This window comes from Miniopterus natalensis, chromosome 3, assembly GCF_054644295.1.
Source record: "Miniopterus natalensis isolate mMinNat1 chromosome 3, mMinNat1.hap1, whole genome shotgun sequence".
In the NCBI taxonomy this organism is placed as follows: domain Eukaryota; kingdom Metazoa; phylum Chordata; class Mammalia; order Chiroptera; family Miniopteridae; genus Miniopterus; species Miniopterus natalensis.
The window spans coordinates 5,531,307-5,559,274 of record NC_142083.1 but is presented as its reverse complement, the minus strand read 5'-3'; the positions used below and the strand labels follow the sequence as shown (position 1 = coordinate 5,559,274).

The 27,968-nt window shown below is 45.5% G+C and overlaps 1 protein-coding gene across 6 annotated transcripts; it reads left to right on the top strand.

Annotated features, from left to right (window-relative positions):
• The first annotated feature begins 261 nt into the window (after positions 1 to 261).
• On the top strand, positions 262 to 25,896 carry ZBTB35 (zinc finger and BTB domain containing 35). 6 transcript variants are annotated; one of them, XM_087815274.1, is made up of 7 exons: positions 262 to 283; positions 1,127 to 1,265; positions 2,201 to 2,302; positions 6,945 to 7,089; positions 16,489 to 17,171; positions 23,401 to 23,531; positions 24,121 to 25,896. In XM_087815274.1, the coding sequence occupies exons 2-7, from the start codon at positions 1,142 to 1,144 to the stop codon at positions 24,814 to 24,816; spliced, it is 1,881 nt and encodes a 626-aa protein (XP_087671400.1). In that variant the 5' UTR covers positions 262 to 283; positions 1,127 to 1,141; the 3' UTR covers positions 24,817 to 25,896. The 6 variants fall into 6 exon arrangements, with proteins under 6 accessions (XP_087671400.1, XP_087671399.1, XP_087671401.1 ...); XM_087815273.1 differs by lacking the exon at positions 262 to 283 and adding an exon at positions 859 to 913; XM_087815275.1 differs by lacking the exon at positions 262 to 283 and having other exon boundaries at positions 994 to 1,265; positions 16,489 to 16,846; positions 16,949 to 17,171.
• The last annotated feature ends 2,072 nt before the right edge of the window (positions 25,897 to 27,968 follow it).

The window sequence follows — 27,968 nt, the reverse complement described above, 5'->3', positions numbered from 1 at the left end:
GGCCGGCTCGGTCCAGCGCGCGGCGCACACGCGCGGCCCTCGGGCGCGGGACGCGGGCGGCCGGACGTGCTCGCGCCCGCCGGGGCCCCGCAGCGAGCGCACGTGCGCCGGGCGCGCCGAGCGGAAGCAGCGCCGGCCCCGCGAGGCCATGGAGGCCCAGGCGCGCTTTAGGAGGAGGGACCGGCGCGGGGCGACTGTCGCCCGGGGAGGGGAGAGCAGAGCAGGGCAGGAGCGGCTCTGAGGGCCGGAGAGGCGAGAGGGGGGCCCCGCGCTAGGCGACGAGGTGGGTGAGGCCGGCCGACCGGGCTGGAAGGGGGCGGGCCGCGGGGCGCGTGGCCCCGGAGGTCCCGGTGGGCGAGCGCGCGCTTGGAGGAGGGTGCGGAGGGTGCTGGCTGAGGGTCGCCGCCTCGGCACCGCCGCGGCCTGTACCGGCCGGGCCCGCGCAGCCCCATTTCCTCCTCGCGAGCGCGCCCGCGCGCCCAGGCCCCGGTTGGCTCCTCCCCGCCGCTGGGTGGGGGCGGAGCGGGGGCGGCGTGGCCGCGCCCTCCGAGGCCTGCGCTCGCAGGCGGCCGCGTCAGCCGAAGCCCGACGCGGTGACGCATCACGTCGACGTAAGTGACGCGCAGGCCCGGGCCGCTCCTCCTTCCTTGAGTGAGTGCCGGCCCGTTCGGGGCGGGGGAGAAGAGGGAGGGCCGGGGGAGGGAGAGAGAGGCGACCCGGGGTCGTTGTGGGCCGCGGGCCGGACCGGGTCCCGGCGCGGCGGGAGCCAGGCCGGGCAGGAGGGCCGGGCGGGCCGTTAGAGCGCCGCGGCGGCGGTGGGCCCGCTCCGCCGCCGGACCTGCGCGCCCAGGCGCCCGGAGCCTCCGGCGCGGTGCCCACCCCGCTCCAGCTCGCGTCTCCCGACTCCAATTAGGTCAGGCTCGGAGTCCGGCGGCCGCGGCTCCGGCCCCCGGCGCGCGGCCGCCACCGGCTCGCCCTCCTTTCTTCTCTCGCCTTCCTCTCCTCTCGCCTTACCCTCCCCCCTTCTTTTCCCGGCGCTGGGGTGTTGGTTTTTGTTGTCTGCCCTCGGGGTTCCGTTCCCCAGCCCGCGCTCATGGGTGTACATGACCATGCTCCTGTTTTGTAGAGCGACCCGACGGCCATGGAGGCCGAGGAGACGATGGAATGCCTTCAGGAGTTCCCCGAACACCACAAAATGATCCTGGACCGATTGAATGAGCAGCGGGAGCAGGACCGGTTTACTGACATCACCCTGATCGTCGACGGTGGGTGGGGTGGTGGGCGGCGGAGGAGTCGGGGCCGGGGCCTCGCCTCCCTTTCCCACCCTCGGCGCCCGCGGAGGGTGCGCGCCGCGCCGGGCGCTCGGCGGTGTCCGCTCGCCGGGACCGGCCCGCGGAGGCGGGTTGGCGGGCAGTCCCTCTTTCCACAGGCCCGCGGTTTTAACTTGTTGAAGTTTTCCCGCGGCGCGCTGGAGCGCAGGATTGCGGGGTGGGGACGGGAGGATGTCTCCACAGGTTTGGTTAACAGCCTGCTGCGGATAAGCCGCCTTGGGGCCTGTCTCCCTGGAGTCACGTGGGAAGTTGGATTCCCACCCACCCCCTCCCGGGTTCTCAGACGGTCTTGGAGGGGGGCTGAGACTCCTTTGCTGCACTGGTACCCTCTTTGGGAACCTCCACAGTAAAATGCGGCCTTTATCAGTCCTGGGTGTTGTCATTGTAAGGGAGGCAAACCCAGCTTGGGTGTCTTTTTCAATCGAGTGAAAATAGGGTTCTTCCAAATACTAGGCACGTTAAAGTGTTTCCTATAGCGGACACGTGCGGCTTCCTGCTCCTCCTGCGGCTGTTTCTCCTCCCTTCCCAGATGATCTGTAACCTTCTGGGTCGTGTTTGTATCTAGTAGTTTCAACTGAATAGCATATGCCTTTCACTCTTTAAGTGGTAGGAGGTTCCTCCCTCCAGAAGTGTTGTAAACTGGCCTTTATAAAGTCCACAAATAAGGGCTTTGAGGTTAAGATCTGGCTTGGTGTCTAATTGTTATTAAAATTTGTCAAGATAGCTGCCAAGAATAGTCTGACGTTAGTTCAGTAATGTATGTAGTTTTATAATTATGTTACCAAGAGAGGTTTACATTATATAATTTTCTAACTTTTTTTATGTTTGATACTTGTGAACATGTGTGATTTTGTTTTCTTTTTACCTAGGTCACCATTTTAAGGCCCACAAGGCTGTTTTGGCTGCTTGTAGTAAGTTCTTCTACAAATTCTTTCAGGAGTTTACTCAGGAACCTTTGGTGGAAATAGAAGGTAAATGCTTGTTTCACATAAAACTGCTTAGCCAACATCATAATTGGTGACATTTTAGACAGTTCATTTAGCAAGATACCATGGTACACAGGCATTGGTGGTTCCTGTTAGGAGACTGGATAGATTGATCTTTGACACCCGAGAATTCTTACTTTCAGTAGAGTGCTTGGTACAGTGACCTGCCAGGAAAAACTCCTATGTTAGAGGGTAGGTGTTGGTCTCTTAAATGAGTCTTTTCCACTGCTAAAACTGGTGGTCACTAGCTGTCTTTTGAAAACATGCATTGCAAGTAAATTCCCATCTTTGTTCAGTGGGATTATGTTTCAGACTGGGGACACTGAAGGGTACTGTAGAAGCCTCTACCAGCAGAGGTGCAGGTGACATGCTCAGTATGAAGTGGAAAGGATTAGAAACGGTGAACCATGGTAGCATTCAGAAGTTCTGGTGGCTGTAGAAAGCTGGGGACAGGAAGGGGTATTCACTAGATATTGTCTTATAGTAAGTAGTTAAGTGATTTTTTTTGGTACTTGCGTGACTTTTCTGTAATAATGGCCCACCAACTGCTAGGTGTGCTCTGTAGTTTATGTGCATTTCTTGAGATTCACAGCAGCGATCCTTTTGAAGTACATCAAGGAACAGGCTCCAAAAGGTTATTTGCCCAAGGTTGCCCAGCTAGCAAGGGAGTCACAATTCAGAACTAGAAACTAAATCAGCTTGCCTACATAAATATTGAATTTTAGCATCTTTCAAGGCTCTTGAGTTTTGGTTCTATAACTCTTTCATGGCATATATGCTCTTTGTTATGAATGGGTTGCCTAGAAACACTATTCCCTTGGAAAACTTTGTTCCTAGGGGAGTAAAAAGATGTGAAGAGTTAAGAATACCCTTTTATTTTGGTACATTCCAGTTTATCTAGCATTCTAGCTGCTACATCCATGGGTAGATTATTTTCTTATTAGCTGTGATGGACAGAGCACAGGCATAATGGAAATCCACAAAGCTTACTAAAGTGGGAGTCTAGCTGCCTAGGTGGTATTGGTTTCTCTTACAAGGTAAGATTTTATGCTGTTACTCACCTGAGACCGCAGGCAGGTTGCTTTACCTCAATTGCATATCAGTCTCCTCATCTGAAAAGTGGGTTAATAGGCTTGATTAATTGAAATAACATGCAGAGTGTCTGGCATAGTGTTGAGTGCATTGTGAAAGCTTAATAAATCAGGGCTGCTTGTCAGTTAAATATCTGTTATATATGTACTATGCTGAACCCCAGAAATGAGGACAACGAATAAGACAATCCTTTAAAAATTTACAGATTGAATCACGGATGGGCAACAGGTAAAGAAAGCGCAGAAAGTGTTGCAGGACTTTTATTGTGGAATGGTGTCACTGAGGAGGGAGAGCGGATGGTTTAGTCTACCTTGGAGAGATGGGAAAGAAAGTAAAAAAATCAATGGCCAGACTAGATTATGGATTGTGTGGTGCAGCAAGGAGTACTGAACTACCTGGAGAAGTAGGGTCTTCTCTTCTGCAGACCAGTCACCTTGGGGTGTCTCTTATACCTTTCGGCACCTCTGACCGGCTCTGTCCATTTTAGTACAGCACACACAAGCCTTCAGTGTTTAGACTGTAGACTGATAAGAAAGTTAAATGTAAGAATGCTTTCTGTTTTTGTTATTTGCCAGATTCAGGTTGAAAGACTCAGTGTGGCTCAGTGTCTTCTGAAGCCATTCACTTTGGGATTGCTGTCCCATCTCCTAGCGCACCTGGCTGTAGGCAATGCCTTGGGGGTGTGGTTAGGAAACCTGAGTGTAGTCTTGGCTTTACTCTTCATCAGTTGTGTAACTTGGGCATCTTGGCTTTTTGTTTAATCTGAAAATATGTTAAGTGGTTTTTAGACCATGTCAGGGTATTTTGAATATTACATCATCACGCTCTGGGCGCTATTCAAGTCCTCTGGAGAATGCTCTTGTGGTTTTGACTTTGGTTTATTTTAGGAGGCAGTCAACCTGGTTATGGTCAGACTGCCTTATGTGGGCCGTGGATCCAATTCCAATTCCGTTTTCAAAACCTTTATGTGCTTGTCCAGTCCAGGTATGCCGACCTGGGAGGTAGTGCATGCCATAGTGCAGTTCTCAGAGCCTCTGCTGTGTCCCCAGGTCAGTTCTTCATGTGCGCAGCTCAGTGGTGAGCTTGGGACCGCACACAGGGACGAGAAGACCGCTCTCCAGGTCTTCCAGGGGATTCTTTTCCTGGTCCTCCAGCTAGAACACTGGGGTTGTAGCCTCCCTGCGCTAGCTGCACTTCCCACCAGGGCATCCGATTCCAGGACAAAGTGGTGAGAGAAAAGGGAGAGAGAAAAGTAGCAAGGATTCTCTTCATGCTCTTTACGTCAGTCTCTTTCCTAGTTCTCTGGAAGAGAGAACTTTGTCTAAGATTAGGTGCTTGCTTGGTGACCACCAACTGCAGGTGGGCAGGATCAGAACTGGGGCTGGCCTTGAGGGAGGGCTGAGACAGAAGAATAAAAACCAAGTATGTGTGTGTGCACCCCCCCCCACACACACACACACACTCTCCATCTTCATTCCTGGTTCTCTAGCCAGAAAGAACTTCTCTGGAAGCTTTTTCTGTCTGTACCTGCTGTACAGTGACGGGATTTGGACTGTCCTCGCATGTAGGCTGGGATAGATGGGAGGAAAAATAGAAACCAGGAAACTCACTGCTCGTTTTTCAGTTTTGACTTCTCTCTGCAATCCGCTGGCTCCATTTGTTTTTCAGTTTTTGTGTATTGCTTTATGTATTCTGTTCAGGGTTTTGGTTGTAATCAGTGGAGAAGATACGTAGAGTGTGCTTTCTCCATCTTAGCTGGAGCTGGAGGACACCCCCCCCATAAAATATGAATAATGACCTGTAATGGTGGTTCTCATCCTGAGCAGCACATTAGAAACATCAGGGGAGTTTTTGCAAGAACTAATGCCCAGATCAATTAAATCAGTCTTTGAGAGTTGGGATCCAAGCATCTGTATTTAAAAGTTGTCTAGGTCTTGCCTTGCTGGCGTGGCTCAGTGATTGAGCATCCACCTATGATCCAGGAGACCGAGGTTCGATTCCCTGTCAGGGCGTATGCCCAGGGTTGCAGGCTCAATCTCTAGTAGGGGGCGTGCAGGGCAGCTGATCAATGACTCTCATCATTGATGTTTCTCTTTCTCTCTCCCCCTCTCCCTTCCTCTCAGAAATCAATAAAGAAATTTTAAAAATAAAAAGTAAAAGTTGTCTAGGTCCTTGTTGTTCAAGGTGTGGTTGGCTTGAAGGACCAGTGGTGTCTGGGCTTCCCCTGGGAGCCTGTTAGAAGTGCAGACTCTTGGGCTCCACCCTAGGCCTGCTGAATCAGCCAAGATCTTAGATGGTTCCTGTGTACGGCAAAGTCAGGGCAGCACTGCCCCAGAACCACTTTAGTTGTAGCCAGGGGTGAGAACTACTGTCTTAGAGGGCTTTGTAAAAGCATATGGCATGCATATGAAATAAATTTCAATCTTCATGTGCTCTGTGAGTGTAAACTGTCACTCACAGTCAGATGCAGGCTGAGCTAATGCTCTCCCAGTTTTCTAGGTCCCCAGTGAAGTAAGTTCCCCTTGATTAGAAACAGAGGTTCACCTCTGGCTTCAAATAAAAATTCTTGTCCTCAAAGCCAGTTGCTTTGTGGCTTGTGACTTGGATTCACACCACATAAAATCCTCAACAAACTTTCATTTCTTTGTTCGGAACACAGCCTTAAGACGGTGGGCCTATAGTGAACGAGACCGTGGGTATTCCCACTCTCCCAGGCAGGCATGTTTCCTGCCATCACCCTCTTTAAAAATCTTTATCATGGACTTCGGGGTTGAGGCATCGGTTTGATCCTAGTTTTATTATTAGTAACTATGTGACTTGGGTAAGTTACTTAATTTCTCTGTGTCTCAGTTTCCTTGTCTGTAAAACAGGGATTATAATAGTAAGTACTTCATAGGGCTGTTATAAGGAACAAGTGAGTTAGTACTTGTGAAGTGTTTAGAGTTATGCCTGATATATAGTAAATGTTATATATGTGTGTGCGTTTAACAGTCAAAATTTCATTCCATTTCAGGAAAAGTTTACACATTGTTTTTAGAAAGGACACTTGCTGCACTTGGACACATTTGGTCAAAACTCCCTCAAACAACCCCAAACCCAGTGCAATCTGGTTGTCCATCTCTCAGACCATTTTCATATAATAAAGAGTAACGTGGCCGAGACAACAAGGACAGGAGGCTTGTCGGACCCGAATCAGCTCAGCCTTCAGCGAGCCCAGTTAGTTTAGTTTCCTTGTTTGGTCACATGTAACATGGTCATATCACATCACCCTCCATGGTGTTTCTCATTACTCCAGTTGCTCTTCTGTAGGAGCCGTAGGAAATTTCTGGGAAAGGTCTTAATGTAGTTGGCTAATTAGTGCTAGAACTGGGCTACAATAAGACTGCACTGTCACTGAGAGTCCTGCCAGAAAATAATCTTCAAAAGTGACAAGTACCAACCAAGTCCCTAACACTGGATTTCTCTTTTTCTTTACTGAATGTTATATGAGATTTGGATGAACATGAATGCATGCTAATGTACGTCTTTTTCACAGGTGTTAGTAAGATGGCCTTTAGTCACTTAATTGAGTTCACATACACAGCAAAATTAATGATCCAAGGAGAAGAAGAAGCCAACGATGTGTGGAAAGCAGCAGAGTTTCTACAGATGCTGGAAGCCATCAAAGCTCTAGAAGTCAGGTAATTACTACTTTAATGAGGTGCAGTCGGTCACATTTACTGTGCTGTCAAGAGATGACTATGTGTGTCACACCATAAAGAACTGATATTGTTTCCAAGTTAAGAATATTTAAGGGTTTATAAAATTCTTCTGGATACTAATTGTTCTTTCCCTGACACTTGATTTCCTGTCCTTATGGAAAAATTGCTGAGGTTAACTCAAGTAGCATCATTTGTATCTAATAAGGACTCAGCAGCTTTTAAGGAGTTCTCTGTAAACTGTTCTGTTGCATTAAAGTTGTTGATTATTTGTACCAAGTCTTATTCTAAAGAGGGTTTGGCTTGCAAAAATTAACCTAGTACTCTTTAAAAGTGAGGATATTAGTGGAAATGAAATAGGCCAGGTAGGGCCCATAATCAGGGAAGTTAGAATCAGGTGGCCTGAACGTGTGCCATTGAAGTGCGTACTTGCTGGCTGGACCGAATCTGGCTTTGAGTTTGGAAGCACCTAGTGCAGAGAAAAAGGACAACACTCAGTCTCGTTATTCATGGTTATAATATGAGACCAAATTAATTGCTCAGGAGCCATTTCTGGTATTAAAACACATCATCTCATAGGAAGTGTTAAGAAAACATTCGCTGATGCTGTGAATAAAGACTTCACCATCTTTCACGTTGAATGGTGGCTTTGTATCATAGTGACTCAGAGCAGGCTCTCCAAGTAATATCCCAGCTGTGCCACCATGTGTGTGACTTTAAGGAAGTTATTGTCAGCAGCTCGGTTTCCTCTGTCGAATGGGGATGGTAATGGTACTTTGTGCATAGGATTATTTGTGAGAGTTAAGTGAATTGATGCATGTAAGGTGCTTAGCATGTAATACCCTGAGAAGTAAATTGCTGTTATCTCCTTGCCCTGTTCCTTATTATGATCCTCAGTGTAGGTTACTGGAGTAGCATTAAAGGGCAGCTTGGTAAAATTAGTTTTACCTGGGCAAAATAATTTAGTCCAGCTCACTGGTGTGGTTTCGTCAAAAGTTATAATTTAGACTAACTCTAAAAAATGGTCATTCATAAATATAATTTCTCCTAATAAGCTTTTAATTAGTTTGATGACATTTCAAGGTTAAACTTTTCTGACAAGAGGGTAGTGGATATATATTCTCTGATGCCTAGGGCCTGGCACATAGGTATGTAGTAGATGTTTGTGAATGATTGGGTGGGTGCATACTGATTAAAACAGATCAGTACTCCTATGGAGAGAACTGAGACATCAGTTGCCAAATAGAGGTGAGATGAGGACATATACCTGATTAGGTCATATCTTCTCAAAGTGGAGGTAGACTAGGGGTATATATATGGATGGGGCAATACCAAATTTGTGGTAAAATCCTAGACGAGAATCTTCATTAAAAAAAAGTAGTGTTCTATCTGTGTGGTCCCTTTGCTATATGTGATAACGAGTAGTAGTAGCTCACTATAGGGAAAGTCCTTGGCAGCAGGACAGTGGAGCAATGTATTCTGGGTTGGATTTGGGAGGCCTTTAACTGAGTTTTTGTATATTCATGGGAGATGAAGGTAAGAACAAGTGGGTACAGTTTTTTCCTAGTCTTATTTAGAACCTTTTGGAGGACTTATAAGACTGGGGTCCCTATATAACTATAATCAGTGCTTTTCAGTATAAATACAGTAATATGGGGAATTGTTTCTTGAACCACTTAGGCATGCAGTACACTCTGAAGAGCTTTCTGAAAATAGGAAGACCACAGTATTACATACTGGTTGTTTATAATAATAAAATTTAAGAATAAAAATGAGTTGTTAAATTAGCTGGTTAAGGCAGCTCTTTATTGAGAAGATTATTGTATAACTTTTTCAGACACTGAAGGTAAATGAGGTACTTTTTTCGCATTTGCATTATGCAAGCATTTTTAGAATATAAAGTAAACTTTCTGAATGACACTGAAGAAATAGTAGGATCCTATGTCGCTTTGCTGGAATTGCATCATTGTTTATCTGAATGAGAAGGTCCCTGTTATTTGGTAGGAAGCAGCAGTTGCCTTACAGATTTTTCCTCCCCAGTCTTTTGAGGTATAATTTATATATAATATAATTCACACACTTCTAGGGTAGAGTTTGAATTTTGTTGATTGTGTACAGTGGTGTAACCACCACCACAATTGAGACATAGGAATATTTCCATCACCCTCAATTTTCTCACGACTGCAGTGGGTTTGATCCCCAGCCCCAGGCAGCCACCGATCTGATTTTAGCACTAGTTTAATCTTGGTTAGAATATACTGTAAATGGACTTTTACATTGTGTGGTCTTTCATGTTTGACTTTTAACTTAGCATATGTTTTAGAGAGTTTCCATGCTGTGGGTATCACTATTTTGTTCCATTTCGTTGCTCAGTACTGTTCCAATGGTATCGATAATACCACCTGTTGAAGGACATTTAGGTTGTTTCCAGTTTTTAGCTTTGACAAATGAAGTGGCTGCGAACATTTGTGTACATTCTTTGGCCAGGTGCTTTCGTTTCTCTTAGGAAAGGCCTAGGAGTGAGATATCTAGGTTGTGTGGTAGATGTGTTTAATTTCTTTTTAAACACCAAACTGTCTTCCAAAGTGGTATGCCATTTTCCATCCCAGCCTGCAGTGTGTGTGTTTCCGTTGCTTCACAGCTCTGCTAACACTTGGTATGTGAAGCTTTTGCACTGTAGCTGTCCTCATAGGTATATGGTGGTTATAATTTGCATTTCCCTAATCACTAATGATGTTGAGCATTTTTTATGTGCTTCTTTGCCATCCGTTTATCTTTTGGTGAGATGTCCACATCTTTTGTCCATTTCTAAAATTGGGTTATTGTCGAGAACTGTGAAGGGTCTGAGATTTTATCCTTTTTGCAGGCTAAGTTTTATGGATGTTGGCAGAAGACATGAGCTTCCCAAGTCACAGAGAAAGGACTTTATTTCTCTCGCAGCATAAACTTCATGTTTGTATCAGTTTCTTGCCCTGTCCCCCCTGTCAAGTTCTGCAGGGGTGGCACAGTGACTTAGGTGTGTGGTAGACTCACAGAGGTTTGTGTCACAGTTGAGAACTCTGAGCTTTAGGAAACCCAAATCTTTTATAGTGAACCTTCGCCGCAGAGGGCCCATTATCTTCAGTCCACAGGCCAGTAAGCGAGCCTGCTCTCTACTCTGGGAGAAGATGGGCTCTATCTTCTAAGGCTGCTTGCTGTACAACCTTGAAAAGATCGTCCAGAACAAAGGCTGCCCGTGTCTTTGTTTACAGGACATGAGAAGCGTAAAGGATCCACAGAGAGTTGTCTGCCAACAGTGTCCTTGTTTGTACATTATTTTAGCTTCTGGAGAGTTTTCCCATGAGTGTACCACTCCGTGACCACTCTTTGATTAACCAGTAGGAACTGGGACCTAATCCATTCAACTCTTCTTACACTGGACTTCATTAAGACAAGTATCCACAGAACTCCAGGCAGCAGGATGTGGCCACCCTGCAGTGGTGAGCTTAACCATATGTCCATTCTTCTAAGATCCTGGACTCAGCCAACTGAATGGTCCCTAGAAAGCCAGGTGGCTATCTCCTTTAGTTTCCGGATTGACTTTTCAACTTATCCCTAAGCTCTAATCTAAGAATAGCAAGATGTTTTAGCAATTGCACCGTCTCCATATTGGCCCCGGGCTGGGGGGAGTTGAACGCAAGGCTGTCATCTGTAATAACTCTACCTGGTGATTTGAGCCTGACAGGATTGCCTTCCTGAGCCCAAGTAATGTCATTGATCACATCGACTTAAGCCAGGCACAAATGTCTGCTAGCTTTTTATATGGATGACCCCCATTGGAGGGAAAGTTACCCATGGCGCACGCATAAATAACAAATTGGTTATTACTCCAGAAAGCTCCCCCAACCAACCAGGGGTAACCTCATTTTGGGGAGATCTCCACAGTCATCTGAAAACTAACCTTATTTACCAGTGGTGTTTCCTTAAACACTGATGGTCTCTCCTACCCACTCGAGTTGTAAATCATCATAGTTTTGGGAGGGAAGGAACTTACCGGCTTCCACACAAGAAGTACAGTCCCAGGGCCACGTGGGTGCTTCTGAAGGAGAGTGTTGTTCAGTATCGTTTGTGCCCCCAAAGTGGGACCGTCATCAGTCATGGGCACAGGTCAACATTACTTCCACTGTGGCCTCCCCTTTTCCTGGCTCAATCAGAATGACTGAGTCCAGTCCTTGACCTTGGAAGGATTGTCTGAAAGAAGTCAGTTCAGTGTGTCCTGTTTGTCATGAGCACCTGAATGTCAGCTGAGTGGCAGTCATCCACCTCACAAATGAACCTCAGCTTTGGGAATAGTAGTAGTGGGACAAACAAACATCTGGTGTTCTACACAGGACACGCAGGAGCTTGGCCACCGCCGTGACCCCCCCCCCCCCCCCCCCCCCCCCGCTGCCCGCTGTTTCCAGAATTCTTGGTAAAGTTAAGGAAAATGATGCTCAAATCGTGGTCAGAGCCATCTGGTGGCAGATGACATATCTAACAGATGACTTCAAATTGCAGCAGTTGAGAGCTGCACCAACATTTTCCCACCTGAGGATGGCTCTGGGCAGTTCTGAGGGACAAAGATTGTTAATATCCCTTCCTCCCCCTCCCTCCTGGAGTCTAAGATGTTCTCTCTCCAGGCGCCAGGGTCATTGCTTTCCTAACACCTCCATAACATCAGTGTATTCCGTTCTAGTAGCTGTAATTTCATTTCTTTTCCAGTCACCCCCTCCTTTCATTCTGAATGGCCAGGGACAAGGGTATTTTTATAAAAACTAGAGACCCATGTGTCTTCCGCTTTGGATTACAAGGACCAGTGTAAGTGTACTTGGCAAGCAGTATATTCAATCAAATGGTCATTATCCTTAGGATCTGGGATAATGTCAGTTCAGTAAGAGAATCCAGATGGCTGACCTGAAATTGAGTTTAAACTGCTAGGCCTACCTTTGACCCTTCTATCACCTGGAAGAGGTGCCATCTCAGGCTGTACCAGAGTTGCCATTAGGGGAAAAGAAAAGGATTGTGTTTAAGAATGGTTAGGGCAGAATCCTAAATTTCCAAGTAGGTTTACACAACTTCCCATCTTTTTTGTCTCAATCGTTACCCAGGAAGCAGCTGAAAAGAGATGATTGCTTTCTGGGGACAGCTGAGTTTAGTGACCAAACTGTTTACTCGGCTATTTGGACAAGGAGGAGGTGAGGGAAATAGAGTCAGAAATCTTTCTGAGTCAATATTTGAGGCCATTACAGTGCTCTCAACATCAGCATTTGTGGATGGTGGGGAGTTTGAAAGGTCCAACAATACCTTGACCATCACCCAATTACTAAGTAGCTTCTGGCGCATCATTATCAGACCGCAGATGGTCCAGAAAGCTAAACATAGGACTCAGATTAGTCTCAAAGGCCACAGTGGTGGTGTGGCCAGAACCAGCTAATCAGACTGGAGCAGCAACAGTATAACCAGACAGGAGTGGCAGCAGTGCTGAGTTGCTACTCATAGCCCCAAGACGGGGTCAGAGGCTGAGTGTAGGCAGTCCACCAGGAACGTTGGGAGACGGCACCCTGTGCAGTGTGGCCTCTGTCACCATGAGACAGGCGGGTGTCACAAGTCTGGCATGCAGTGGCAACATAAGGTCCTTGACTAGAAGCTCTCAGCTGCAGAATGAGCAGCCTCAGAGACTTCTAGCCAGAGGGGTCATTAGGGTTGTGGGGCCCCAAGAGCCGAATGTGTTCTACAGCTTGATGGACAGCTTCCAGTGCAGCCTGTTGGTTGGAGCCCCCCTGAAAGATGCTGATTTGCAGATTAATTCACATAAAGAAGAGCGGAGAATGCTTAAGGGAGGTACATACTGTCTCTTACCCCAAATGCCATACGATGCTGGGCCTTGTTTTGGGGGGAGGAGGAAGTGAGGAAACAGTTTTTCTTGTACTGTTAGAGGGATTGAGTTGTGAATCCACCTGCATGGCCCCAAGAAACTTCTTGGTGAGCAGGCCCCTGAATTTATTGGAAATGTGATAATGCTGTGGTCAGAGCTCTGAGAGTGAGACTTTGAGCTTGCCTGTCAGTAGGATATCAGCGGTAGATTGTAAGCTTTAGTCAGCATAAGACAGAACACTAGCACCTCATTCTGACCCAGCTACCGTTGGTAGATGTCAGGACAGGTTGTTCCAGGAGCTCTTTTCTGCCTGTGGCTCTTTCCAGTTGGGGCGATCCATCTCTGGTACTTACAGGATGGGAAGTGCAAATCCTGCTGCACACTGAGATGTCAAAGCAACAGCAGCGTGTGAAATCAGCCCCTCCCACAGAATCCGGACAGCTTCTTTGCTGCTGTGAACCTGCCCAGATCCATTGGTTGAATACAGGCGTCTCTTCATGGAACCAGATGGGATGGTGACTTAAACTCCTGAATCTAATGGAGCCACGAAAGTTTGAGTCCCTCCCTTGCTGAGTTTCCCCTAGCATGCTGGACAGGGTATATGGTGTCTTCTATGTGTATCCGTGGGAACAGGGAGACCTTGCCTCTACCCCTAATTATCTTTCTTCAAGCAGGTGAGGTCAGGATAGAGGGGGAAGGAAAGGAAGAGAGGGAGAAGGTGACTCCGTGCCAGTACACAAGGCACATATGTGCTTGGTTTCAAGCTGTGCACGGGCTGCATGTAGCTCAGCCAAACATGGGCCAGTGTTTCAGCCACTCAGAGCCCTGTGTCAGGCAGCATGGCCATCCTGCTGACACCGTGACTCAGCAGCCCTGTCCACACGGCTTTCCAGCCAGGGTCATGAGGACCTGACCCTGCACAGTGGTGGCTTTTTAATGAGTACCTTAATTCTGGATGTTTGCTGCCCTGTTGTCATGATACTGTCTTGACGCTTTGCCTGGTCTAACATAAAGGTTGAGGGCTTTTCAGCAGGACTGATCACAAGAATATATGTTGTTTTGGATTCTTTTCTCATTCCCCAATGACTCATCTTCATCAGCATTGTAAATCCAGTCGGGCAGGAAAACTCCTACTAGTTGATGCCTTGTCATAGGAGTTTGTCTCCCCAAGAGGACCAAAGCATCCCAGGGCACCAGGGCCCACTGCAAAAAAGTCTTGAGACCTTTCGTGGTCATCTCCAAATGAATCTAAGGTGGACACGACAGACTGCAGGAGGGGCTGAACCCTGGGATGGCCCAGGCGTCACCATCCTTCCTCAACACACATTATGTACATTGCCCCCTCATCTCCCTGCCGATCAGTTGAAGTTCTGATGACTCAGCTGTTTCTGTCAGTAGCAGCTGTGAATCTCTCCTCTCACACTTGCTTTAGGTACATGTCACAGCAGCTTGTCTGTGAAGGGGTGGGATCTTCTGTCTCCACTCCCTTACACACACACAGGGCCCCCCCCCCCCCACCTTAGTGTTAGGTGTTCAGATGGGATGGACTTCAGGCTGAACAGCAGATTGGCAGGGAAGCCCTCCCCGCACACACACACCTCAGGAGAGTTTGTAACTACCAGACACTGTTCCAGCAGCTATCCTTGAACTTGCTGCTCAGTACTTACCCTACAGCCACCTTCCCAGTTTTTCCTCAGTGATAGGTGGGTGCTTCAGCTTCCTGGGGCTGCTGTAGCAAAGCACCACCAATCACGTGGCTTAATCCAACAAAAATGTACTGTCTCCAGTTCTGGAGGCTGGAAGTCCTAAATCGAGGTGTTGGTGGGGCCATGTGTTCACTCAGAAGCCTCTAGGGGGTGAGGATCCTTCCTGGCCTCTTCTAGCTTCTGAGCCCTGGGGGTTCCTTGGCTTGTGGCAGCACGACTCTAGCCTCTGCCTCCATCTTCACGTTGCCATCTTCTCTGTCTCCATACAGCTTTCTCCTCTTCGTGTGTGTGTCCCAGTGTCCCCCTTCTTGTGAGGACATAGTTGGGTTAGAGGAGGGCCACTACAGTGACCTCATCTTAACTTGATCCGTCTACAAAGGCTTCCAAATAAGATCACATTCACAGGTATTGGGGCAGGGCTTTCAGCACAGCCTCTTGGGGGATGCAGTTCAACTCGGCAATAGCCAGTTAAGTGGAGGACCAGTTACTGCTCAGTGCCCATAAAGGTCGTTCAGCATAGTTTTTGAGGCCAGTTCTGATGAATTTCTTCAATCCCATCAATTGCTCAGGAGGCATCATCTTCCTGTTTCACAAAGCTTTATCTTTTTCAGCATCCTGTCCTTGTTGCCAAAACGTGGCAGGAACTGAGGGATCTGAGCTCTTACCCTACTTACAAGCCAACAAGTTATTCTGCCACAGTTTCATGGACGCTGATAGAAGATATGACTCCTAGGTCAGAGAGAAAGGACTTTATTACTCTTCACACAGCCAGCAGTATGAGTTTTATATTCGCGTAGGTTGCCCTTCTCCCCCAAGTCCCACAGGAATGACCAGTGGCTCAGGTGAATGCTGTGTGTGGGGCTGGGTTACCTCACAGCTGAAGAATCTCTAGCCTAGGAAACCCATATCCTTCATAATGGGCTGTGAGCAAGCCTGCCTGACCTCTGTCCCAGAGGTGACGTTACTGGATGGGACAGCAAGCAAAGCTTTCCTGCTCCCTCCCAAGGGAGCCGTTGTCCCTATCTTCCCATGCGCTTGGCGCTACTGCAAACATCCTTGGAAGATAGTCCAGAACCAAAGCCTTCAGTTCGTAAGACTACAGTGTGGAAACACGAGACTCATGGAGAATCATCTCCCACAGTCGTCTTTCACAGAGCTTATTAAATTGTGAGAATTCTTTTTATATTCTCCATACAGGATCTTTAACAAATATGTTTGCAGATATTTTCTTCCAGTCTGTGACTTTCCTCTCCATTAACTGTATTTCAGAGTGCACAAGTTTTTAAGTTTCATGAAATCCATTTTATCAATTTATTGCTGTGAAGGCTTTTCCTTTTTGTGTGTTAAGAAATCTTTCACTAACAGATTTTCTTCTGCTTTCTTGTAGAAGTTTTTGGTTTTACATTTAAGTCTGTGATCCATTTTTAATTTTTTGTGCATGTGATACAAGGATATGAGTCAGGGCTTATTTTTCCCATATGAATACCAGTTGTCCAAGTACTACTGTTAAAGATCATGTTTTCTTCATTACATTCCCTGGGAACCTGTTTTCAAGTCAGTGGCTAGGTGAATGGGTCTCTTCCATTCATCTCTGTGTGTCCCTTTACTAGTCTCCTGTCTTAACTTACTGCATCTTTACAGTTAGAGTCAGGTAGGATAAGCTCTCCAGTCTTGTTTTTGCCTCTCCATGTAAATTTTATTATCAGCTTATCAGTTTTTTCCAAAAAGCCTACTAGGATTTTGATCTTACTGATTTTTAAATTCATACATTATGTGTTTCAGGAACAAAGAAAACTCCGCTCCACTAGATGAAAATAGCACAGGAAAGAGTGAGGCCAAAAAAAGAAAAATTGCAGAAACTTCCAATGTTATCACTGAGTCGTTGCCATCCGTGGAGTCAGAACCTGTTGAAATTGAGGTGGAGATTGCCGAAGGCACAATCGAGGTGGAAGACGAAGGCATTGAAACCTTAGAGGATGTGGCTTCAGCCAAGCAGTCCATCAAGTACATTCAGAGCACGGGCTCCTCTGATGACTCCGCCCTGGCACTGTTGGCAGACATTACCAGCAAGTACCGTCAAGGTGACGGGAAAGGGCAGCTCAAAGAAGACGGCTGTGCGTCTGACCCCACAAGCAAACAGGTAGAAGGTATTGAAATTGTGGAACTTCAGCTGTCACATGTGAAGGACTTGTTCCATTGTGAGAAATGTAACCGTTCATTTAAATTGTTTTACCATTTTAAGGAACACATGAAATCACACTCCACTGAGAGTTTCAAGTGTGAAATATGCAATAAAAGGTATCTTCGGGAGAGCGCGTGGAAACAGCACCTCAGTTGTTACCACCTCGAAGAAGGTGGGGTCAATAAGAAGCAAAGAACTGGGAAAAAAATTCACATATGTCAGTACTGTGAGAAACAGTTTGACCACTTTGGACATTTTAAAGAGCATCTTCGAAAACACACAGGTAATTAGCACATGCCTTATGCTAAAAGTATGTTTTTTCCAACTCACGCCCATCTGAATGTCTAAGTCCCCTTTTATTAGCACCATGGAAGCCATTGCCCATAGCTTCTAATGTGCAGGCTGAGTGCACATTGTCTTTATAATAATAGCTTTTGAAATATTGATGCTTTAAAAGCAAAATCAGTATCAACTTTGAAAGTAATTGTCACTCTTGCACCTTGTCAATTTTTATATTTTTTAAAAAAATGTGAAGTACAGTTTGTAATTATTTCTTAAGGGTCATAAATTGTGAAATTTTAATTATAGTGGAACTTCACAGTTACTAATTTTACATTTCCTGCCTTAAGTTAACACCTTACATAGGTGTCTACATTTATAAACAGTCCTGGATGTGTTTGTGTCTTCCTGTACATTTGGCCGTCTCTTTTGGCTGGTAGGTAGACAGTATATGCCCATCTCCCTCCGTCTCTCCATGAGCAAGTGTGACAGGCCTGGTGGTCAGCCAGGGACACGAGAAGGGAAAGGTCTTTATCCTGTGAGCCATCCCAGGCATGAGGAAGAGTCGGAGGGAGTCTGCCTTAGGGCCTCTGCCCATTCCAGTTTTGCCTCTATCCCCTGAGCCTGTTTTTCCCTGTCAGACTCCCTGTGCTCGCCCCCACCCCCCAAGCATTCTTTGCTAGATCTCTTGGGCGAGATACAGGAACTGCCACCAGTGACTTGCATCTTCGGGAGTCCCTGACCCACTACAGCAAAGGTTTGGGGAGAGCAGTTGCTGCAGTGTGCTGAGTGCCAGACATCTGGACACTTGTTTCCATTTCCCTCTGTGTGACGGCTAAAGCTGTTAGGAACAGACACAGTGCGCGCAGTATTGCTGCCCCACGTGGTTCAGAATCTCTCTCTCCTGTGCTAGAGCGTAGAGAACTTTGGATGAAATTTTTTCATAGATCCTTCACTGTTTGGAATTGCTACTTGAAACTGAAAAACCAGATAGATTCAAATAATGTGTATCCCTCACTATTCAGATTCTTGGTATTAATACTCAGGAACTGAATAAATATGCAAATAGCAAGGGAACCTCATACTAAGGCTTAGTATAGATTTAAGAGGCTTTTTTTCTCTTTTTAAATTATAGTTGACATTTAATATTTTATATTAGTTTCAGGTGTATAGCATAGTGGTGAGACATTTGTGTCATTTACAAAGTAATTCCCCCCTCCAATAAGTAATGGTACCCACCTGACACCATACATACTTACTACAATATTATTTACTATATTCCCTATGCTGTACTTTACACCCCTGTGACTATTTTGTAACGATCAGTTTGTACTTCTTCATCCCTTCAGCTTTTTTTACCCAGTCCCCCAACTCCCCCATTTGGCAGCCATCAGTTTGTTCTCTATCTATGTGACTTTTTCTGTTTTGTTTGTTTATTTTTTGTTCTTTAGATTCCACGTATGAATGAAATCACATGGTATTTGTCTTTCTTTGTCTGACTTAATTTCATTTAGCATAATGCTCTCTAGGTTCCATCCATGTTGTTGCAAATGGTAAGATTTCATTCTTTTTTATGGCCAAGTAATACTCCATTGTATATAGGTACTAAGCTTTTTTATCCAATTGTCTATTGATGCGCACTTAGGTTGCTTCCATAGCTTGACTGTTGTAAATAATGCTGGTTCCATGTGTACCCAAAAAGAATGTATATTCTGCTTTGGGGTGAAATGCTCTAAAATTACCAATTAAACCCATCTCGTCTAATGTGTCATTTAATGCCGCTCTTTCCTTGTTGATTTTTAGTCTGGAAGATTTATCCATTGATGTCAGTAGGGTGAAGTCCCCTCCTGTGACTGTGTTACTGTCTATCTCTCCCTTTATGTGCATCAAGATTTGCTTTATATGTTTAGGTGCTCCTATGTTGGGTGCATAAATGTTTCAAGGGTTGTATTTTCTTGTATTAATCCCTTTATCATTATGTAATGTCCGTCTTTGTCTCTTTCTGTAGCCTTGGTTTTAAAGTCTGTTTTGTCTGATAGAAGTATTGTACCCCAGCTTTTTCCCCCCTCATTTGCATGAAATATCTTTTGTATTCCTTTGCTTTTGTTCTGTATATGTTTTCAATCTGAAGTGGGTCTCATAGACAAGCATAAACACAGGTCTTGTTTTCTTACCATTCAGCTACCCTGTTGTCTTTTGATTGGAGCGTTTAATCTATTTACATTGAAAGTGATGGTTAGGTATGTAGTTACTGCCGTTTTATTATCTGTAGTTATGTTCTTGTTCTTAAAGAGGTCCCTTTAACATTCCTATAATACTGGTGGTGACTCCTTTCGGGATAAAAGGCTTTGAGGTGCTAATTTGGGTAACTAATAAGAATTTATGGAATCTTTAGGGGAATTACTTTCTTACTTCCAAACATTACATGTATGTACCTGTTATATATTTGGAAACTGCCTATAGTTGTAGTTCCTTAAAAAACAAATATCTCTTTCACTGGCCTATTGAAAAACACTTTTGTGGTAACTGGAGTCGTTTAACAAAAGGATCGACATACTAGAAGCATTAAATTGGCACATAAGCGTTACTTTGATAGGGGTTTCCAGTACCCCACAGGTAATCACTCATCTATTACTTCCTGATAGGGAAAGTAGAAGTTACTGTCTTTTTACCGAAAACTACCTAGTGACTTACCTGTTTGTAAGTAAGACAGCACAGGCCCCTTTGGAAGTTTTAAATGTGCCTCCTGAGTCGTGCACTTTGTATTTTGGATAGAACAGTAGAATATAGAGCTAAAGGACCTTGTTGAATGTTTTTGTTTTTTCTTTCAAAATGAAATGAGGTAACTTAAGTAACTTAATTAACTTAAGTAGTTGTTACAGATGATAGAACCAGATGCCCATTGGCAGACCAGTTTAGCAAACTGAACTTTGTTCTCTTTTTAACCTCAATTGTTGCACTAATACTAATGATTAGTGACTAGCTGCAGATGTGATCAGTGAGCTGGTGAGTTCAAGAGGAGCACAAGTAAACAGTTTCAAATTGTGTTTATGTTAATAAAGGGTGGATCGTTCTTTCTGTTATAACAAACCAAGTGTAAAAATAAGGAAACAATCCTTTTCCTGTTTCCTGCCCTCAAAGTACTCATAATGCACCCCCTCAGTTTCATGGTTTTCATACTTTTATTAGTTCAGCGATTTGTTTCTTGTACATTCTTAAAGCAGGCAGTGCACTCTACAGCTTAATTTACAAAACTCTGGCTGCTGTCCTCTGCATTATTGTGTTTCCATTTGGAAAATAATAGGGAAATGCCAACCTGCTAGGTCATGGAAATAAGGAAATTTGAGAGTCCCTGCCCTCAAGGCACCGTCACTGTGCGGCAGACTGGGTGCTGGTAGAGGAGCCCAGAGTCTGTGGGGTGCCTGCCTGGGCTCTTTGTTTATGACGGAAGAGATAAGGTGGCTTTCTAGAGGCCCACCCTGTGGTGACTCCCATAGGAGCAGGAGTGAACCCGGAGGTGAGCGGTCCAGGCAAATGAAAGGAAGCAGCTTGACCAGGGCACTGCTAGTAGGTTTTATGACTGGAGGGTCAGGTCCAAGTACGGGGAAGCCAGGAGATGCAGCCATGTGGCATGCACTAGGCGCCTCCCAGTGAGCGGTTCAAGGGAAGGAGAAAGTGATGGGAGGCGAGGCTAAGATCATGTAAGTATTTTCATAAATGCTGTAAATGAGTTCAGGTTTTATCTTGGAAGGCGGGTCAATTTAAAGAAATGTAAACCAGAAAGAGATCTGTTCTGATTGATGTCCTACAGAGATGACTGGCAGGGTGGGTTGGAGAGGGTGAAACCTCGGTCCTCTTAGGAAGGTTTCAGAGAGATTGAAACAAGGAGGGGCTGTGGAAAGGCCGTGATGGTGGAAAAGGGCAGAATCAGCAGGATTTGGTGATGGGTGGGATGGTGGGGTGAGGGAGTAAAGGAGGGTGGCTCCGGCTTTCTGCTTTGGGTATGTGATTGGAGGTTATTCACTTAGAAAGAAAAATACATAAGGGTAAGCACTCGGGCGGGGGGTGGGCGAAGGAGATGTCAGCTAGGCACACCTTGGGACACCAGTGTGAAAGAACCTAAAGGAGACCTCTGACTACGTGTTCAAGTAACTGTCTCCTAGTTTCCCAGGGAGGTGTTGTGCAGTCACGGGAGGGATGTGGGTCTGGGAGTCAGAATCAGATTCTGCCCCAGTCCTGACATTGGCCAACATGGGGAACTTGTACTTTACCTCTGGGCCTCTCCTTGTCTTTGTAAATAAGGGTTGTGATACCTACTTTATAGGTTGTGACAAATAAGAGAAAACGGTAAGAGCACTTTGAAGACTGTGTTGTCCACACAGCTAAAATATAATTAGTCTGTTGCTATTTTTAGATTTTACTGGGCTTATTAGACTGATTTTTTTAAATACAGAAGATCAGTTGGCTGACAATGTAAAGTGAACCTCTTTCCTACTTGAGTAGATTTCTCTAGAGGTAGCACCCGCCGTTCTTTGCATTTTCCAGTAACCATAGAGAGAGACACAGCTTTTAAGAAGACAGACAGGAGCTTGCAATACAGTGCTATGCGATTTAATTTATCTTGAACGCTGTTAATTTAATTTACCTTGAGCGCTGTTAAATACATGATGCATTCGTGGATCTGCTTAATTGTGCTCATTGTGGCTGCAGGCATTTCAGTGCTCCTATTGATAACACACTGAGATTGTTTCTAAGTCTCGTATTTAGACTGTCTCTAGTCTGCTGTTACAAACTATACAGCAGTAAGTATACTTGTACATATATCTTTGTGTACATGTTTGAGTAGTTTTATTTATTGATTGGTTTTAGAGAAAAGGAGAGAAACATCTTGTTCCCCTTATTTATGCATCATTGGTCATGTGCCCTGACCAGGGGTCGAATCCGCAACCTTGGCGTATTGGGACGACATTCTAACCATCTGGGCTACCCGGCCAAGAGCCTCACGTAATTTAATTTTTAAGAGCTGAGTTCTGGATCCCACAACCTCCTGTCTCCGAGACTCTTCCACCTGTCATTCCCACCCTTCTCTCCTTTTCTGCTGAGTCCTTCTCAGCAAATAGGTAAATACTGACTCTTCCGCCGAAAGAGCTTCTCGTTGGCTTGTCCCCCTCTGGCCACTTCTCGTTACTTCCAAGCCCTCTTGAAAGAATCTCAGTACTGACTTCCCACTGACGTGCCTCACTCGCTGTCCCTCTTCCTACAGTCTGGCTTCTGGTTGCACCCCACCACTCAGCTGTTCCTGCTGGAGTAGTGTGGTCTCCACGTTTTCCTGCCTACGTTTCTGTTCACCTTGGCACCGATTACTCCCCTCGCCTTTCTGAACGTCCTTTAAACTCCCCCAGTGTCCTGTTCTTCTGCTGGTTCAGTCCTGTTCTTGCTGCCTCCTCAACCCGCTGCTGTAACTTGAGATTTCATTGGGTACTGCCCTGGATTCTGTTACCACAAGACAAACTGAGAGTCTCATCCACATCAGAGGTTATCACCGCCTGCGGTAGCCGCTGGTGTGTCTCAGTCCGCCTCTGGCTCCAGATTTGTCTGGACAACTAGCTGCACCTCAAACTTAACGGACGCAAAACTGAATTTACAGCCTCTCCCAGCACACCCTGCCCCAAAACTACGTGGACATTTGTGTTCTGTATCCTGGTTCGTGGTCTACGCCAGGGACCTGGAGTCGCTGTTGATGCCTCCCTCTTTCCTCCTCACCCACCAAGTCTCTGCCCAGATAAACTTTCCTCTTGCCTTTCCTCCCCTCATTCCAGGCCAGGCAGAATGGATCCCTCTCTTCTCTGCTCTGCGGTACCTTTCCCACCCCTCCCTTATCTGTAACAAGCTCTGCGGTTCCTTGCCTGCATTTATTTCCAGGTCTTTCATCTTCATGAAGTACTCGACCTGTGATACGGAGTTTTTAAACACAAGGACAATTTCTTTGTCTTCCTAGACAGCGCATGGTCTGGCACACAGTAAATGCTCAAAGATGCCCGTGGAGTGGACAGTGGCGCATTTCCCCAAAATAGAGCTTGAGCTTAATTTTTATCTAAGGGAGGGTACACAATTTTTAAGAAATGCAAACATATGGAATAGAATTTAGATCCAAATTTTATCAAAAGAATCAACTTTTACTCACTTTTTCTGTTTTTCTTAACTTGTCAGTATAAATTTTTCTATTCTAACAGGTGAAAAACCTTTTGAATGTCCAAATTGTCATGAGCGATTTGCTAGAAATAGCACCCTCAAATGTCACCTGACTGCATGCCAAACTGGAGTGGGGGCAAAGAAGGGAAGAAAGAAGCTTTATGAGTGTCAGGTACGTGCGGGTGCGTGCTGTCCTTAGAGGAGTCTGTGTGAAATCATTCAACGTGGAGGGAGGGTGACAGAGTCAAGCAGAGGTTTGGAGAGAAATGAGAGTCAAGAACGTCACTGTCTTGATTTCATAAGGGGGTATAGTAGTGTTTTCTACCTGACCCTCGATGACAGTGTGAATCATTTATGTTCTAAACAGCAGGGAGTCTGAGACTGCAGGGGTGGAGCAGGGAGAGGAGGGCCAGCTGTAATGGTTCTTCCATGATTAGTGTATGTTTATCCCAAGTAATGTATGGTTCTGAATTTTGTTGTTAATGGGAGAAATTATACCATTGTTACTTTACAGTCTTCGAATTTATAGGACATTTAAGCAATGAAGGCAATATTAAAATGTTTCCCAAAATATATTTAATTTGTTAGTTATATCAGCTAAAAGACCATAAAAGAATTATGAAATCCCTTGGAGCAGATTGTACTACAAATACCATATTCATAACATTTTCAGAAAAATCTTTAACTCTTCCCTTACAAGGAATAAATGAATACATACTTAGTTTGAAGTACTGTTAACACCATATGTTTGGTTATTTCAGGTCTGTAACAGTGTGTTTAACAGCTGGGACCAGTTCAAAGATCACTTGGTGATACACACTGGAGACAAACCCAACCATTGTACTTTGTGTGACTTGTGGTTTATGCAAGGAAATGAATTAAGAAGGCATCTCAGAGATACTCATAATATTTCTGAGCGTCTGGTAGCCGAAGAAGTTCTTTCTGTGGAAACGCGTGTGAAAGCGGAACCTGTGACGTCCATGACGATCATAGAGCAAGTCGGGAAGGTGCACGTGCTACCCCTGCTTCAGGTCCAGGTGGACTCAGCCCAGGTGACGGTGGAACAGCTCCATCCGGATCTGCTCCAGGACGGCCAAGTGCACGACTCCCAGCTGAGCGAGCTCCCGGAGCAGGTCCAGGTGAGTTACCTAGAAGTGGGTCGCATTCAGACCGAAGAAGGTACCGAGGTGCACGTGGAGGAGCTGCACGTGGAGCGGGTCAGCCAGGTGCCCCTGGAAGTCCACACCGAGCTGCTCGAAGCAGACTTGGATCAAGTGGCCCCTGACATCGTGAAGCGGGAGGAGGGGGAGCGCAGCCAAGGAGACGCCGCCCAGGCTGCCGAGGCTGCCGGGGAAGCTCACGAAGACTCTGGGGAGTTAGAGACCAAACCAGCAGTGGACTCTCCGGCGGAAAGCGCAGGAACCGAGAACAGAGCACCGGTGCCGGTTTTAGAGTGAAACAAGTGAACCGGTTTTTAAATTGATGTGTTGGGTGTTTGAACTGATGCTGGGCAGTGTGACTGCCCCGGAGCTAACAGACAAGTGGACCAAAGTTAAACTCTCCCTTCTTGTGCTGAACTGTTTCTGTTGAACGGACTGATTCCCTCCCTTCTTATGCCACAGAGAAGGGGTGTTTCCCCCCTGTGAGTGGGACGTTTTGAGAAGTATATTTCTGGAAACTTTAAATGGATTATATTCTTCTATAGTTGGGTACGAATGTATCTATTTTCATTGTGGTAAGGGTCCTCCCTTCTCTTTCCCAGGTTGTGTTCTTCCTCAGAGTTTTTCTGTATTGTGAAATCAAACAAAGTCATTAGAATACAAGCGGGCGTGTTCTAATGCATGCTAGAAAACAGTGTGTAGAAACCGGCTGCATGAAGAAAAGTGCATTGTTACTGTGCAGTTACGTTTGGCTTCCGCCTTTCTTTAGTTTGAGCAGTGTTCTTGTCTACCGGTAGTCACGGATGCATCCTGCAATGGAAACAGAGTGGTGGTCACAAATGTCCAGAATGTTAAAAAAAATCCACACCCACGTGCCTTTTCAAACCAACTGAACTTCTATAAAGCATCTCGGGTTCTTTCAAAGTTTGTTGTGAGGAGCAATGTAGGTGATGCTACATAGTACTTGGTATTTTTCCTTATAATGACAGCTCCCAGTTCTTTTTCACTTAAGTTAGGTTGAGAAATTTCATTTAATGGCAGCTGAAGGGCCATTTTCAATTGGGAAAATTCATTTATATCTGTGGTAAACTTTATTTTGATGAAAAATTGCACTAGTATTTTACCACCAGATTAAAAAAAGAAGATGAGCATCATTTAAAAATTAATGTATTTAAAGTACAGAGAAAAACATGTATATAATATATCAGGCTTTGTTTTGAATGAATCTTTTCCCCCAATCCTTAATGTAAAGATCTTGTGCTATAACTTTTAAAGCCATACAAATAAGAGTGCTAAACTGTGGACTTCGAAGTAGTGTGTAAATATTTTTAATCAGTATTACTTGGAAAATAAAATATAACAACCACATGAAATAAACCAAGATGCTATTTTCTTTACCTGTTAAATATTGGGAGATATTTACATTTTTAAAGTAAACTTTAAAATTGTGTGTTCATGACTCTTTTTTTTTTTTTAGTTACCAGTGTGGCAGTTGGTTTGTGATCAGAGGTGTTTTCTCATCTGTATTAACATGACTTTATGCACCAATATTAAGATGACTGACACATGAATTGATAAATATAATTCTCAGGACACACCGCCAATCCTCAAAAACCAGTTAGGGAGGGAGGGAGGGAGGGAGGGAGGAAGGAAGGAAGGAAGGAAGGAAGGAAGGAGAGGTTGATATTTGCAGTTAGTGAACAGTGGGCACAAAATCTTATTTTGAAAATGACTTTTTCACTTACTAGTGTGTTGAAGTAAAGATCTGTTCAGCTTACCCTGCTTTGGTCATGCTGATGTTAAATGTATCCCATCCAGGAGGTACACAGAAGACAGTGGCTTTCCACAGCTGGAGAAGTCGCGGATTAGAGGTAACAGGAATAGGACATTGTGTTTGTTTTAAGATCAAAAATGTTAGACATTTCCAAGTCTTTTCTCTTTGGCGGTTGGGTACTGACTAAAAAGGTATATATATACCTTTTTCTTCTTTGAAGTCAGAAAATACTGATGAAAGAAATTATATCACATTGAATTTTTAATTTGTCTTAGAATGTCCGTGTTTGAGTTAGTTGTAGTTTTAAAAAACAATCCCTGACACATAATGATCTCAAGTACACAAATTCCTAGTGCATTTTGAATGCTGAAAATAGCTCCCACTGTGCCCTAAAGCCAAGGTATGAAACGAAGGTTTATTTGTAAACAATCTTTCAAGAGCCCTGACTACGAGGTGGGGGTGGGGATCAGAGCCCACAAAGTGTTAAAGTCACTGTTCAGGTTTTCACATTTGACAAGGCCTTTGAAGGCGGGTCTGGGGGGCAGGGGTATTTCATTTTATTTTTCCCGAAAGGTATCAAGGGTATGTCCGTGTTCTCCAAATGCCAGCAGATTTGATTGCAGGAGAGGAAAGCTACCCATTGTGATAAACCTGTTGACTTGCAGTTTGCAGAGCATTTTACATGAAGCACAGCCACTAAAAGTACTGAACTGGGTATCTCCTTCCTCCCGCTTTATTCCTGCTGAGGTTTTTGACTGGGTCTCCGATGTGCCAGCTGGGCAGGAGTGCCAGACACTCGCCACCCCAGGAATCCTGAGTGCGCTAGAGACCGGTTGGAGCCTCTTCCGTCTCCCACCCACCACTTCCAGCAGCAGTTCTCTGATGCTCCGACACCTACTGGGTGTCCATCAATTCACGTCAGACGCTGAGTTACCATAGACTTCCCAAGTTGAGGTCACAAGACTGCCCCCGGACACTGAGGATAGCGGCACCTTTTTTAAAAAATCATTTTCCATTGATCTTTAGAGAGCATGGAAGGGAGGGAGAGAGAAAAATTGATGGGAGAGAGACACATCAACAGGTTGCCTCCTGCACGTGCCCAGACCAGGGCAGGGGATTGAACCTGCAGCAGAGGTACCATGCCTTTGGTGGGAATTGAACCCAGGACCCTTTAGTCCACAGGCAACACTAAACCACTGAGCCGAATCAGCCAGAGCATAGCCACACTTTTGCCTGGCCAACTACAAACTAGGGATTCTCACTCCTCAGATTCAATCATTCACTAGAATGACTCAGGAACTTGGGAAAACCTGTATAATAGTTTTATTATAAAGGATAAAACCCAGGAACAGCCAAATGGAAGGGGTACACAGGGTGGGGACAGTTGGGAGGTGGGCAGAGCTTCCTCCTGGGCTTCCCCCTTGCAGCACATGGACCTGTTCACCAACCTTGTCCACTGAAGTCTCATCGCCCAGACTTGATTAACTCAGCGCCCACTGTGCATTGAACTACTCTGCCCCTCCTCCTTCCCTGGAGATCTTGGGGTGAGGCTGATAGTTCTAACCCTCTACTGTGGTTGGTTCCTCTGGCAACCGAGGCTGAGCCACCTCTTAGCATAAACTCAGATTGGGGGCCAGAGGGGCTTGTTTCGAATAAGAATGAAGTATTACTCAGG